Source organism: Callospermophilus lateralis, chromosome X (genome assembly GCF_048772815.1).
Source record: "Callospermophilus lateralis isolate mCalLat2 chromosome X, mCalLat2.hap1, whole genome shotgun sequence".
Taxonomy (NCBI): Eukaryota; Metazoa; Chordata; class Mammalia; order Rodentia; family Sciuridae; genus Callospermophilus; species Callospermophilus lateralis.
In genome coordinates this window covers 89,883,042-89,897,953 of record NC_135325.1, presented here as the reverse complement: position 1 = coordinate 89,897,953, position 14,912 = coordinate 89,883,042, and the positions used below count along the sequence as shown (strand labels likewise).

At 35.8% G+C, this 14,912-nt stretch overlaps 1 protein-coding gene across 2 annotated transcripts in view; it reads right to left on the bottom strand.

The window, feature by feature from the left end:
- Nucleotides 1-14,912, bottom strand: part of Alg13 (ALG13 UDP-N-acetylglucosaminyltransferase subunit) — a 79,325-nt gene that overhangs the window by 15,779 nt on the left and 48,634 nt on the right. Inside the window, exons 20-23 of one of the 2 annotated variants that reach the window (XM_077106990.1) lie at nucleotides 5,415-5,447; nucleotides 5,265-5,320; nucleotides 2,064-2,135; nucleotides 645-810 (exon numbers count right to left, since the gene is read on the bottom strand). In XM_077106990.1, coding sequence (XP_076963105.1) covers nucleotides 645-810; nucleotides 2,064-2,135; nucleotides 5,265-5,320; nucleotides 5,415-5,447 — 327 coding nt within the window. The remainder of the gene's footprint in view (nucleotides 1-644; nucleotides 811-2,063; nucleotides 2,136-5,264; nucleotides 5,321-5,414; nucleotides 5,448-14,912) is intronic. The other variant, XM_077106991.1, reaches the window with a different exon arrangement.

Genomic DNA, 14,912 nt, shown 5'->3' with positions numbered 1-14,912 from the left:
TTGAGGGTTTGTGTGGATACCATATCATCTAGTTTTGTTGCAGATTTTGTTTGTAGGTTTTTACTTGAGGACTCAGAAAAGCTATGCTGTTGTTGCCATGACCTTCTCAGAATTCTGAGAATTTTAATTTATATTAAATCATTCCCATTCCACAACTACTTCATGAATTAGTACTATCCATACTCCCAAGCACATAGATAAAAAAGGTTTAGTAACATGATCAAAATTACACACCTAATAAGCTGCAAAACTGGGATTTTAACCTAGATTCTTAAAATCTAGAGCCTAATATTCTTTATTATGATATTTATAGGAACATAATTCATTACACAGGAATGTATTTTATAGCAAACTTTTTAGAAATTTATCCAATAAAGTGAGAAACATAATAAAACAACTCAAAGTTTTAGAAACTAGTACAATTCTTCTAAGTAGTCAGCAGCATATGATAGGCACAGAATCTTACTGGAGCCAATTGAAACCCTAACTCTTAAATCTCATGGATTCCTGAATAGCACCACAAACTTAATAAGTTAAAATTCAAGATATTATAAAATTATCCTATCTAATAGCTAGAATACTCGTATGTACATGTTTATGAATAGGAAAAGAGCTTTCAAAGTAAGCAAACACTAAAAACCTACCTGATCTACCTCCTGTAGGTGGAGATACAAATAGAGGCTGAATAACATTCTGTGAGGAAACTGGCGAGGTATTACTAGCTTGATTAGCTGCTGTACAGTTAGATAAGACTGCAGCTGGAACATTATTGGCACAGGAAGCTGCAACTGCTGCAGAATTTCCCATCATCTGTAAGTATGGAAGAAAGTTCAGAATTCTTAAGTTTGGCTTCTTTAACAGCATTGGTTTCTTATCTGAACCTACATTATAGGAAATATTTTGTTTTGATAAGTAAAACACTGAAAAGTCAAACTTTGTATAAACCCTATATAGAAAGGTTACTTCTTTTAGAAGACACGTTATTTTGAAAGCTTTTTAATTTTGTTTTCCTGAGAAGGTAAACAAAATGATTCAATGAAACTTCAATGAAAAATTTCCTTCAAACTCCTGTCCTCCATATACTTAGTTGCCTTCTTCCCAACCAGCTCACTTCTGTGTTTCCTGCCAATCATTCCAGAGATTTATAATGCATATATGCATACACATTTCCCCACATAAACACTTTTTAAATATAAAAGGTGCTTTGCATTTTTTTAACTTCAAGACTTCATGAGATTGCAATTTTTGCTGTTTAGGAAAAAGCTCCTCAAGAGAACAGGTTACTTTCTCATAGCATCTATTACAGGGATGAGCATGAAGAGGTAATCAATGGTAACAGACTCCTCTTAAATACCGTCCTCATTGGCAGCCTCTATTTCAGAAACTTACCACTAACTGCAAGAGTGCCTGCTACCCACTCTGTTCCTCTGAAATTGCATTCAAAATCATCAGTGGTCTCTATGGCAAACTCTAGTAGACTCTCGTTAATCTTTATGTTGTTTGACCTCTTGGCAGCAAGTGACACTTGACTGTTCCTCAAAATTCTTCCCTCTTCAGAACTTCTACAATATGGAAGCATAATATGCTTTTCTTCCATCCTTGACTATTCATTTTCTATTCATTTTCTAAATTTTGTGAACAGCAGGCTCTGTTCTAGATTCTCAATCTCTTCCTTTTCCCAGACAATCCTATTCACTCTTTGATTTCAGCTTCCTTTCTTTATGCTGACTTTGAATTCCAGAGGACAGCCTTACATTTAAGTTTCAGTAAAACAAAGATAACTTTGTTAGGTAATTTAATATTAACACATTCATTATGTAAGAGTTTCATGGTAAAGTACGAGTAGTTTAACATGAACACATAGAACAGTGTCTGGAATACCATAGATGTTTAATCAATTTGTTGAATGAATTTATGAATCACTGTGCCAGGTGCCACAAGATTAAAATACTATTTAAAGAAACACAAGCAGATGCTTAGAAGTATGATGAAGGTAAAGAAAGAGAACTCATTTCCTCTATTCAGACCATGTAAATGAATGCTTGCTAACACTAAGAGATTACCTTCTGGGGGTAGCTGTATGAGGTAACTGTATCCTGAGGAGACAAAGAACATGGTCTTCTGTCCTGAAGAGACTTTAATGAATACAGAAATATAGTTGAACAAAGAGAAATCCAGAAGCCAACACATTAATAAAATATCTGCTTTGTTTCAATCTTTAAAACTAAATGAAAGTGATATGTCCTGAAATCATTCAAGTTTTCAAGTGACTACTAAGACAATGGTCCAAAAGGTATCACTCTGGTGACTGCTGTACTACCTATCCTCATCACAACCAACCAGTCCTCATGGATTGAAACACCTTCTTAGTAAGTCTTTCTTGCCCTAAAAGCTTCAAACACCAATAACAGTTTTCCTAAAAGAAAGCCTTTTATCTGAATATGTAGTTTGGGACAAGGATAGGTTCAGTGCTTGTTTAGCTACATCCTAATTAAGCAGGATGTTAACAGAGTAAGGATTCAAATACTATTTCCCTGTGGCCCAAGACCTTGTTTTTGTGAAAGTAAAGATCGTTTAAAAAGGCTTAGACTTATGCATAACAGATTACTGTGGCAGCAAAAATATAGCAGCAAAAATTACTTATAGGGCTGGGGATGTGGCTCAAGCGATAGCGCGCTCGCCTGGCATGCGTGCAGCCCAAGTTCGATACTCAGCACCACATACAGACAAAGATGTTGTGTCTGCCAAATACTAAAAAATAAATATTATAAAAAAAATTACTTATAAATTTGCTTTGGATTTGGGGGCTGGGAGTGGAACCTCTTATGAGATTCAAAGCTCTAGGGGCATATGATGAATTCAGAACAAAAAGGAACATGGAAAAAGTGAAATTAAAGGAACAATGAAGTGTCCCTTCCTGTCACCCATAATGATAAGATTTTTATTTACCTTTTCATTTGGATGGCTATTTCAAGAGATGGTATTGAAAGTATACTCAATATGAGAATAATAATAATGGGGTAGGGAAAACACTATTTTTCTAACAAGGGCAAAGTAGGGGAAGGAACAAGAAAGGGAAAATAATTATGCATCAGAATTTTCTTCTAATTTCTAAGATGTATAGAAAACTTAACAGTAAAACAAAAGTTTTAGTACCTGAAGATTCCAAGGTTAAAATTAATCATAATTAGATAATAGAAAATAATTATTCCAGTTCTCTTGGGTACATGGTAGGAATGCCTTTCTAGGTTCCATCTAAAATTAGGTATGGCCACGTGAGTTATTTGACCAATGAAATATGAGCAGAAATGTTAACAGTCAATGTTCAATTTCTGTATCTTTTGTCCTGCTGAACTGTGAAAGTATGAGCCCATCACTCCAGATCCCTGAGTGACAATGATGAACAGAAGGCCATAACCACCCTGCACTGGACATATAACATTAGCAAGGACAACTTTTCCTATGTGCAGTCAACTGAGTCTTTGGTGGGGCGGGTGGAAGAGTGTTAATGCAGCAAAACCTGAAACAGAAACTGGTAAGTAGAAGTAGGGTGCTGCCATAACAAAAACCTAACTGGGAAGGAGATAATGATTGGTGAAATGAGTTAGAAATGCAAATGTTAGTATGTTTTGATTATTATCAGCAGTTTAGCAAGGTCTTTTCAGAGATGTATGTAGGAAAAAGTTGGCAGTGTGTAGAAAGGAATGATAGTGAATAGACTAAACAGTCCTTGCATCTAGGGACTCATAAGATTGAAGAAAGCATGTTTCAACCCTAAACTATATAATATAAATGCTTTGGATGATGAAGACCAGTTAAAACTCAGCTTTGCAGCATTAAATAAAATCACTGTTAAAATCTTTGAGTGCATTAAGATGCCTCAAAGCAAGTGTTCAACTAGGGATATAATCTGTGTACTTAGACAAAACACCTCATGAAAAAGTGTCCAAAGGTATGTCCCTTCCATCAATCCTTGATGAGCTCAATGTACTTGCAATCAAGTAGAAAGAACTCAGGGATAAGAAACCAAAGAATTATAGCAAATCTAAGTCGTATATCTATAAAAAATGGAATTGTTAGTATAGCTTTTGGTACCAGAAACATAGGAATCAAAGAGGATCCAAATAAATTCAACTCAGAGCCAAAGAAACCATGAGCCAGGACTAAAACCATTCAAGGGAAATAAAACTCCTTGAGCCCCTATCTTCTCTATGAAGCAGGCTGAGAAAGTCACTCAGTTACCAAGGAAGGATTATCCTCCAGTGGCTACTTCAAATATGGCCAATAATAATAAATCAGAGAATAGTCCCTATGTGCAGCATGGTAGCCCTCACAATGTGTACCCATATAAATCTCAGAATTGCTACAGACCATTAACCATGTTTCTTATACTTTCCCCCTTTCTGAGTAGTAAGAACTTCACTGTAATTTTTACACTATCCCACCACTGTAAATTTGGGAGAGGGGTGTTAAACTTGGTGGTTTTGGGTTCAGGCCTCAAGATCAAGAGGAACTGTACCTGGACCCAATATATAGAATCTTACACATTACCCAGAAATCCTGTGCTTTGAGTTTGATTACACTGAATAGGACTTTTTAGGTTGTCTCTTTTGGGGTAGAAGTCAGTATTTTCCCTGCAGGAGGAAAATACATTTTTAAGTTGAATGTTGTAGTTCTTAGTGCTGTCGAAATATTTCCAAATTTTTGCCTTCCAGGCACACAGAGATTAGACTCTTTAGTGAGACCTTCTGCGGTCAACAAAATGAAAAAAGAAAGTAATGCGTCATCTCCAGTGAAAGCTTTAAGACCCAATGCACCATTTATCACCTTTTATTTCCTGCTTTGGCAAAAATGGATGGAGCATCCACAGCCGGAATACCTGAGCAAACCTTCCTATAGACCTTCGCTGGATATGTAGCATAATCAGAAAGTATACTTGCTAATAATATTGGAATTTAAAGCCCATTTTGATAAAAAAAATCATAATAAAATCTTCTAAATGATCATCACTACCAATGTTAGAATGTCCTCTCATACCACTTCATAAGGGATAGATCTAACCAGAATTAATTTCATAAAAGTGGTATGATGTTAGATGTATTACTTAATTTCTATGCTTCAATTTCATCTACAAAATGAGAATATAATTAATTGCCTCATAGGGCTATTCTGATTTAAATAATTTATATATATAGTTCTTAGAACAGTGGCCTAATACATAGTGGATATGAGTTTATTAGTATTTGATATTATTAAATACTTACCAAGTTTGCTGTAGACACAGTTGTGCTATATACACCTGAAGTTTCATAGTCTGGCTCTAGAGGATATAGACAAAGGGAAAAAAAGATAGCATTAATTTATAGTTTGAAATTCCATCAACATTGATAAATGTCAGATTACATCTCACTGACCTGAAGGATAAAGATACTCTTCATGATATTCCCCTAGAAAAAAAGGCAAGACAAAAGTGTGTTTACATAAGTCTTTTTAGCTCAGCAGATCCAAACGGACAACACTTGCTTTTTTTTTCTCTTAAGTTTTATGAATATATTTTCAAAACTAAAATGCATACATTCTTGAAAGTGATTGGAGTTTTTATAGTATTCAATAGACATTGAATCTAAGGATTAGCTACAAATAGTACAAATTTCTCTTCAAAATCCCCTCAGCTCTTAGCTCGGGTTTTTACATCTGTTTGAACGCTATGCCCACTTTTTCCATGTAAGAGTAGTATAGTGTGGCAATCAAGAACACAACTTTATCCAGTGACTTGGGAGGCTGAGGCAGGAGGATCACAAGTTCCAAGCCAGCCTCAACAACTTAGTGAGACTCTGTCACAAAATTTAAAAATAAAAATAAAAAATGGGCTAGGGATATGGCTCAGTGGTTGAATATCCCTAGGTTCAATCCCTAGTACACACACACACACACCAAAAAAAAAAAAAAACCATAACTTTAGGCCACTTATTTAATCTTTGTACTTCTTTATGGTAAAAATAGGGATAAAATACCTAGTTCATGGGGGTTTTGAGGAGTGTTAAGTTAAATGAAAATAAATTAGCATGGTGGTGACATACATAGTTAACACTCAAGTAGTGACTATGATGTAATCTGACTATACCCCATAGTTTTCTGAGGTCCACTATCTCAAGCCTTATTTGTTTTTCAGCCTATTTCATGCAATACTTGTAAAATCATTTTCTCCTCAAAAGATGACTCAATAAAATATGAAATATTTTACTTTAAGATCACTATAACAGGGCAGGGGGTGTGGGTCAGTGGTACAGCATTTGACTAGTATATATGAGGCACTGGGTTCAGACTTCAGTACCACATAAAAATATAAATAACAAAGTTATAAAAAAATATTAAGGGCCCAGCCAGACCGGAGGAGGAAGACGCACCAGGCGCCCAGCCAGACCGGAGGAGGAAGACACGCCAGGCGCCCAGCCAGACCGGAGAAGGAAGTCCGGCCCTGTCCCGAGTGCTAGTGCGGAGGAAGCCCATCAACCCTTAAAAACCATCAAAGGGGGTGTGGCTACCAGCACGGTTCTGTGGCTGATCCAGGTACCCGGTTTCCAATTCCCCCACCCTTAGCTGCGATAACTCAAAATATTTCCAACAACCTTTTGGGGGTTGTAGCAACGCAAAACAACAACTGTACAGGCACCTGGTTTCTACCTCAGAGACTAGAGTAGGGAAGATACAGGTGGAAGCTCATTTCCTTTCACACTGGCTATACCCACCCTGAATACAGAGGCTCAAGCTAGGAATAGACAACGCCACCTACTGGAAGCAAGGAAGACAGTGTTCTGAGAGACTTTTTTTTTTCGCTCTCTTTCTCTTTCCTTCTCTCTCTTCCACAACTTCAGCATATGTGAAACCAAGAACTGTGCATGAACAACCGAACTACCAAAGTAATATAATAGAGAGGAATTACATATACCCCACCTCCCCCCCATTTTTTTTCTTTATTTCTATCTTACTTCCCTTTCCCTTCTCTTATTTCTCTTTTCTTCCTTGTTATTTTTTTCTTTTCTTTTTAATTCGTATTCTCTCTATCCCACTTTCAATCTCCTAACTTTTGCTATCTATACATAGGGTAACTATCTAAATAGATAGGAGGTTGAGTCTATACATTCTTCCATAAATTACCAGTCTAGTGGTTAGAGTTCTCCAAAAGTGCTAAGTTAGTTTAACCTCATACCCTCACTCCTTTCCCTCTAAGTATAACATCCTTCGTCTCAAATTAAGTTTTCTGTATGCCACCAGATATGGTACACCTTTTATGAAACTAAGGAATATATTCTTAAGTAATAATTAAAGCCAATATATATAGTCTTAGAATCTAACTATAAATGTATTAATAATGAAAACTTGTGCTTAGATAATGTACTGTTGATATTGGGATCTGTTAACATTATCTTTCTCTGCAAAAGAGGGATTTTGGAGCTTTACAAGAACAATACAAATATATAAGGGGAAAAACATTAGCACAACAGTTTCACAAAGCTAGAAAGAATCATGAGCAGTATGAAAAGACAAGGAAAGAAAGGACCACAAACAATACAGGTCAATTCAACATTAGATGAAGTAATATCTGCAGCTGATGGAATGTTAGACAAAGAGTTCAGGATATACATGCTTCAGATGATCTGGAGTCTCAAGGAAGACATTATGCATCAAATTCAGACAATGAAAAATCACTTTGACAATGAATTACATAAACAAATCCAAGAAGCAAAAGATCAACTCTATAGGGAGATAGAGGATATAAAAAACAAACAGAAATCCTGGAAATGCAGGAAACAATAAACCAAATTAAAAGCTCAAATGAGAGTATTAGCAGCAGAGTAGAACACTTAGAAGATAGAACTTCAGACAACGAAGACAAAGTTTTTCAACTTGAAAAGAACATAGACAGCTCAGCGAGAATGTTAAGAAATCATGAGCAGAACATCCAAGAATTATGGGATAACATCAAGAAACAAAACCTAAGAGTTATTGGGATACAAGAGGGTACAGAGGTCCAAACCAAGGGAATGAGCGATCTATTCAATGAAATAATACTAGAAAACTTCCCAGACTTAAAGAATGAAAAAGAAATCCAAATACTAGAAGCCTACAGGACACCGAATATACAAAATCATAAGAGATCCACACCAAGACACATAATAATGAAGATGCCCAACATACAGAATAAGGAGAGAATCTTAAAAGCCACAAGAGAGAGGAAGCAGATTACATATAGGGGTAAACCAATCAGGATAACTGCTGATCTTTCAACACAGACTCTGAAAGCTAGAAGATCCTGGAACAACATATTTCAAACGCTGAAAGAAAAAGGGTTCCAACCAAGAATCATGTATCCAGTGAAATTAAGCTTCAGGATTGAAGATGAAAAAAAAATCTTCCACGATAAACAAAAGTTAAAAGAATTTGCAGCTAGAAAACCAGCTCTTCAAAACATCCTTGGCAAAACATTACAGGGAGAGGAAATGAAAAATAACGATGAAAACCAACAGCGGGAGGTAGTAAAGGAAAAACTAAGCATAGAGGAAAAACAAATCATGTTAAATATCGTACATAACCAAATATGGCTGGAAATACAAACCATATCTCAATAGTAACCCTAAATGTTAACGGCTTAAATGCACCAATCAAAAGACATAGGCTAGTAGAATGGATTAAAAAAAAGATCCAACAATATGCTGCCTACAGGAGACGCATCTGATAGGAAAAGACATACACAGACTGAAGGTGAAAGGTTAGGAAAAATCATATCACTCATATGGACCCCAGAAGCAAGCAGGGGTGTCCATACTTGTATCAAATAAAATAGACTTCAAGCCAAAGTTAATCAAAAGGGATAAACAAGGACATTACATACTGCTCAAGGGAACCATACACCAATAAGACTTGACGATCATTAATGTATATGCCCCAAACAATGGTGCAGCTACGTTCATCAAACAAACTCTTCTCAAGTTCAAGAGTCTAATAGACCACAACACAATAATCATGGGAGATTTTAACATACCTTTCTCACCACTGGACAGATCTTCCAAACAAAAGTTTACTAAAGAAACCAGAGAGCTCAATAATACAATTAATAACTTAGACTTAATTGATATATACAGAATATACCACCCAACATCAAGCAGATACACTTTCTTCTCAGCAGCACATGGATCCTTCTCAAAAACAGACCATATATTATGCCACAGGGCAAATCCTAGCAATTACAAAGGAACTGAGATACTACCATGCATTTTATCTGATCATAATGGAATGAAATTGGAAATCAATAACAAAATGAGAAAGGAAAAACCCTACATCACATGGAGATTAAACAATATGCTACTGAATGAACAAAGGGTTACAGAAGACATCAAAGAGGAAATTAAAAAATTCTTAGAGGTAAAGGAAAACTCAGACACAACATATCGAAATCTCTGGGACACTATGAAAGCAGTACTAAGAGGAAAATTCATTTCATGGAGTTCATTCCTTAAAAGAAAGAAAAGCCAACAAATAAATGACCTCACACTACACCTCAAAGCCTTAGAAAAAGAAGAACAAATCGGCAGCAAAAACAGAAGGCAAGAAATAATTAAAATTAGAGCTGAAATCAATGAAATCGAAACAAAAGAAACAATTGAAAAAATTGACAAAACCAAAAGTTGGTTCTTTGAAAAAATAAATAAGATTGATAGACCACAAGCCATGCTAACAAAGAGAAGAAGAGAGAGAACCCAAATTACTAGCATACAGGATGAAAAAGGCAACATCACAACAGACAATTCAGAAATATAGAAGATAATTAGAAATTATTTTGAAATCCTATACTCTAATAAGATAGAAGATAGTGAAGGCATCAATAAATTCCTTAAGACATATGAACTACCCAGATTGAGTCAGGAAGATATAAACAACCTAAACAGACCAATATCAAGTGAGGAAATAGAAGAAGCCATCAAAAGACTACCAACCAAGAAAAGCCCAGGACCAGATGGATATACAGCAGAGTTTTACAAGAACTTTAAAGAAGAACTAATACCAATACTCCAAAATCTATTTCAGGAGATAGAAAAAGAGGGAGAACTTCCAAATTCATTCTATGAGGCCAATATCACCCTGATTCCCAAATCAGATAAAGACACCTCAAAGAAAGAAAACTACAGACCAATATCCCTATGAATTTAGATGCAAATATCCTCAATAAAATTCTGGCAAATCGTATACAAAAACATATCAAAAAGATCGTGCACCATGATCAAGTAGGATTCATCTCTGGGATGCAAGGCTGGTTCAATATATGGAAATCAATAAACGTTATTCACCACATCAATAGACAAGATAAGAACCATATGATCATCTCGATAGATGCAGAAAAAGCATTTGACAAAGTACAGCATCCCTTTATGTTCAAAACATTAGAAAAACTAGGGATAACAGGAACTTACCTCAACATTGTAAAAGCTATATATGCTAAGCCTCAGGCTAGCATCATTCTAAATGGAAAAAAACTGAAGGCATTCCCTCTAAAATCTGGAACAAGACAGGGATGCCCTCTATCACCACTTCTATTCAATATAGTTCTCAAAATACTGGCCAGAACAATTAGACGAAAGAAATTAAAGGCATAAAAATAGGAAAAGAAGAACTTAAATTATCACTATTTGCGGATGATATAATTTTATACCTAGAAGACCCAAAAGGGTCTGCAAAGAAACTACTAGAACTAATAAATGAATTCAGCAAAGTAGCAGGATATAAAATCAACAGGCATAAATCAAAGGCATTACTGTATATCAGCAACAAATCTTCTGAACTGGAAATGAGGAAAATCACCCCATTCACAATATCCTCAAAAAAAAAAAAAAAATATTTGGGAATCAACCTAACAAAAGAGGTGAAAGATTTATACAATGAAAACTACAGAACCCTAAAGAGAGAAATAGAAGAAGATCTTAGAAGATGGAAAAATATACCCTGTTCATGGATAGGCAGAACTAACATCATCAAAATGGCGATATTACCAAAAGGTCTCTATAGGTTCAATGCAATGCCAATCAAAATCCCAACGGCATTTCTTGTAGAAATAGATAAAGCAATCATGAAATTCATATGGAAAAATAAAAGACCCAGAATAGCAAAAGCAATTCTAAGCAGGAAGCGTGAATCAGAAGGTATAGAGATACCAGACTTCAAACTATACTACAGAGCAATAGTAACAAAAACAGCATGGTACTGGTACCAAAACAGGCGGATGAACCAATGGTATAGAATAGAGGACACAGAGACCAATCCACAAAATTACAACTATCTTATATTTGATAAAGGGGCTAAAAGCATGCAATGGAGGAAGGATAGCCTCTTCAACAAATGGTGCTGGGAAAACTGGAAATCCATATGCAACAAAATGAAACTGAATCCCTTTCTCTCTCCATGCACAAAAGTTAACTCAAAATGGATCAAGGACCTTGATATCAAATCAGAGACTATGCGTCTGATAGAAGAAAAGTTTGGCTCCGATCTACATATTGTGGGGTCGGGCTCCAAATTCCTTAATAGGACACCTATAGCACAAGAGTTAATAACTAGAATCAACAAATGGGACTTACTTAAACTGAAAAGTTTTTTCTCAGCAAAAGAAACAATAAGAGAGGTAAATAGGGAGCCTACATCCTGGGAACAAATCTTTACTCTTCACACTTCAGATAGAGCCCTAATATCCAGAGTATATAAAGAACTCGAAAAATTAAACAATAAGAAAACAAATATCCCAGTGGCTAGGGAGGCTGAGACAATTCAAGGACAGCCTGGGCAAGACTCTGATTCAAAATAAAAAATAAAAACTGTTAGAGATGTAGGTCAGTGATAAGAGTGCTCCTGGATTTAATCCCCAGCACCACAAAGGAGAAAAAAAAATGACTTGATAGGGTTGAACTGTATGGTTAGTATATTGCAAATGTTGTCTTTTATGCTCATCCATTTTATGTATATAAGAAAACTAGAGTTCATAGTCACATGTAATAAGTGCAAGAGCCATAACTTAACCTTAGGTCCTGTGACCCCAATTTTTATTCCCTATGTAATATTGTGCCACAAAGCTATGACTGTATTCTGTGAAACAACATGTAAAAATACCCCACTTTAGCTATATCCTCTAAACTTTGACATTGTGACATAAAGGAAAGTCAAATAGATGGAAGTCTGTCACTATTAAACTCCTAGATGTCTTCCATCTGACCTTTGCATTCCCACTGTCATTGCCTGGCCCCCAAATTTCAGCTAGTGTTTTGTGTTCTTAACTAAACTATTAGGGCTGCCTATAATCCCAGTGACTTAGGAGGCTGAGGCAGGAGGATCATAAGTGAGGCCAGCCTCAGCAACTTAGTGAGCACTTGTCTTAAAATAAAAGGACTTGGATGTAGCTCAGGGGCAGAGCATCTCCAGGATCAATCCCCAGTACCACTAATAATGATAATAATAAATAAATAAAAATTAAAAATCCAAAAAAAAAAAAAAAAAAAAAAGAAAACAAATAACCCAATCAACAAATGGGCCAAGGACCTGAACAGACACTTCACAGAGGAGGACATACAATCAATCAACAAGTACATGAAAAAATGCTCACCATCTCTAGCAGTCAGAGAAATGCAAATCAAAACCACCCTAAGATACCATCTCACTCCAGTAAGATTGGCAGCCATTATGAAGTCAAACAACAACAAGTACTGGTGAGGATGTGGGGAAAAGGGTACTCTTGTACATTGCTGGTGGGACTGCCAATTGGTGCAGCCAATATGGAAAGCAGTATGGAGATTCCTGGGAAAGATGGGAATGGAACCACCATTTGACCCAGCTATTGCCCTTCTCGGACTATTCCCTGAAGACCTTAAAAGAGCGTACTACAGGGATACTGCCACATCGATGTTCATAGCAGCACAATTCACAATAGCTAGACTGTAGAACCAACCCAGATGCCCTTCAACAGATGAATGGATAAAAAAAAAATGTGGCATTTATACACCATGGAGTATTACGCAGCACTAAAAAATCACAAAATCATGGAATTTGCAGGGAAATGGATGGCACTAGAGCAGATTATGCTTAGTGAAGCTAGCCAATCCCTAAAAAATAAATACCAAATGTCTTCTTTGATATAATGAGAGCAACTAAGAACAGAGCAGGGAGGAAGAGCAGGAAGAAAAGATTAATATTAAACAGAGACATGAGGTGGGAGGGAAAGGGAGAGAAAAGAGAAATTGCATGGAAATGGAGGGAGACCCTCATTGTTATACAAAATTACATATAAGAGGTTGTGAGGGGAATGGGAAAATAAACAAGGAGAGAAATGAATTACAGTAGATGGGGTAGAGAGATAAGATGGGAGGGGTGGGGAGGGGGGATAGTAGAGGATAGGAAAGGTAGCAGAATACAACAGTTACTATTATGGCATTATGTAAAAATGTGGATGTGTAACCGATGTGATTCTGCAATCTTTGTAATGTTTTGAATAACCAATAAAAAAAATATTAAGGGCTGGGATTGTAGCTCAGTGGTAGAGTGCTTGCCTAGCATGTGTGAGGCCCTGGGTTTGATCCTCAGCACCACATATAGATAAATAAATAAAGGTTAAAAAAATCACTATAACATTGAAATGCAGAGAAAAATCAATCTTCAATTTGGCAGATTTCCACCAAATAAAACACCAGAAGTCTAAACTGGATTTGATTCTGAAACATCACTCATAAACCACACAGGCTTTCAACTCCTCTGGACAGCAGGGTTTAAGGTGAGAACAAAGATTAAGTTATTACAAATGTGCCACTATGGGTGAGAAAACTATTTAAAGCTACCCATGACAGCTAAAAGGAAAAGACAAGAGTCATCTGAATAAAAAAGCAAAATATGAGCGTTCTTAAGCGTATGTGTGTATAAATATTTTACAGATCACTCTTGTACTAAAGATTTTGCCCTCATTCAATTCCTAGAAATATCTACTCTTATTTTCCTAAATATTAGTAGCACAAAGAATATCACAAGAAGGAAGGAACCTAATTAATATAATCAAGTCATTCAAATACCACAAACCCCAATCATCCAGAATTCTTCCAGGAGACAGATATCACTTAATAGTAAATGGTAAAAAATAAACACAATCCACAGTGGAAGGTATGTTAAGGGTACAAATATACAACTTTAGACATGGACCCATCTCTGTCAATCACAAAGGACCACATATTATATGATTCTGTTTATATGAAATGTCCAGAATAGGTGAAATCCATAGAGATAGGAAACATTACTGGTGATAGTCAAGGGCTGAGGGTTTGGTAGTAAATGAGGAGTGGGCCCTAGTGAATATATAGATTCTATTGGGAATAATAAAAATGTCCTTTTTAACTTTGAAGTTTGAATATAGTAAAAATCATAGAACCTTACACTTTAAAAGGGTAACTGAATGGTATATAAATTATAAAGCTGTTACAAAAAGTTATATATCCGCCATTTAACAAAGGTATGACCTTGGCTATATCATTTACCTCTGAACCTCAATTTCCTCATATATAAAACAGGAATACCACATTCTTCAGGAGGATACAGTAAGAACTACATTAAATTATAAACATAATTACTTAATAAAATGAATGGCATCACTGTGTTTATACAGATATATTTCTATGGGTGAAGAAGTTATTTTGCAGTAGTCTTATAAAATAAAAACTAGTCAAATGAAAAGGCTAACATATACAAATGATGAGAACAACAATAAATAGCAATTTACTGGGCTGGAGCTATAGCTCAGTGGCAGAGTGCTTGCCTAGCACGCGTGAGGCACTGGATTCAATCCTCAGCACCACATAAAAATAAATAAATTTTAAAAATAGCACCTTACT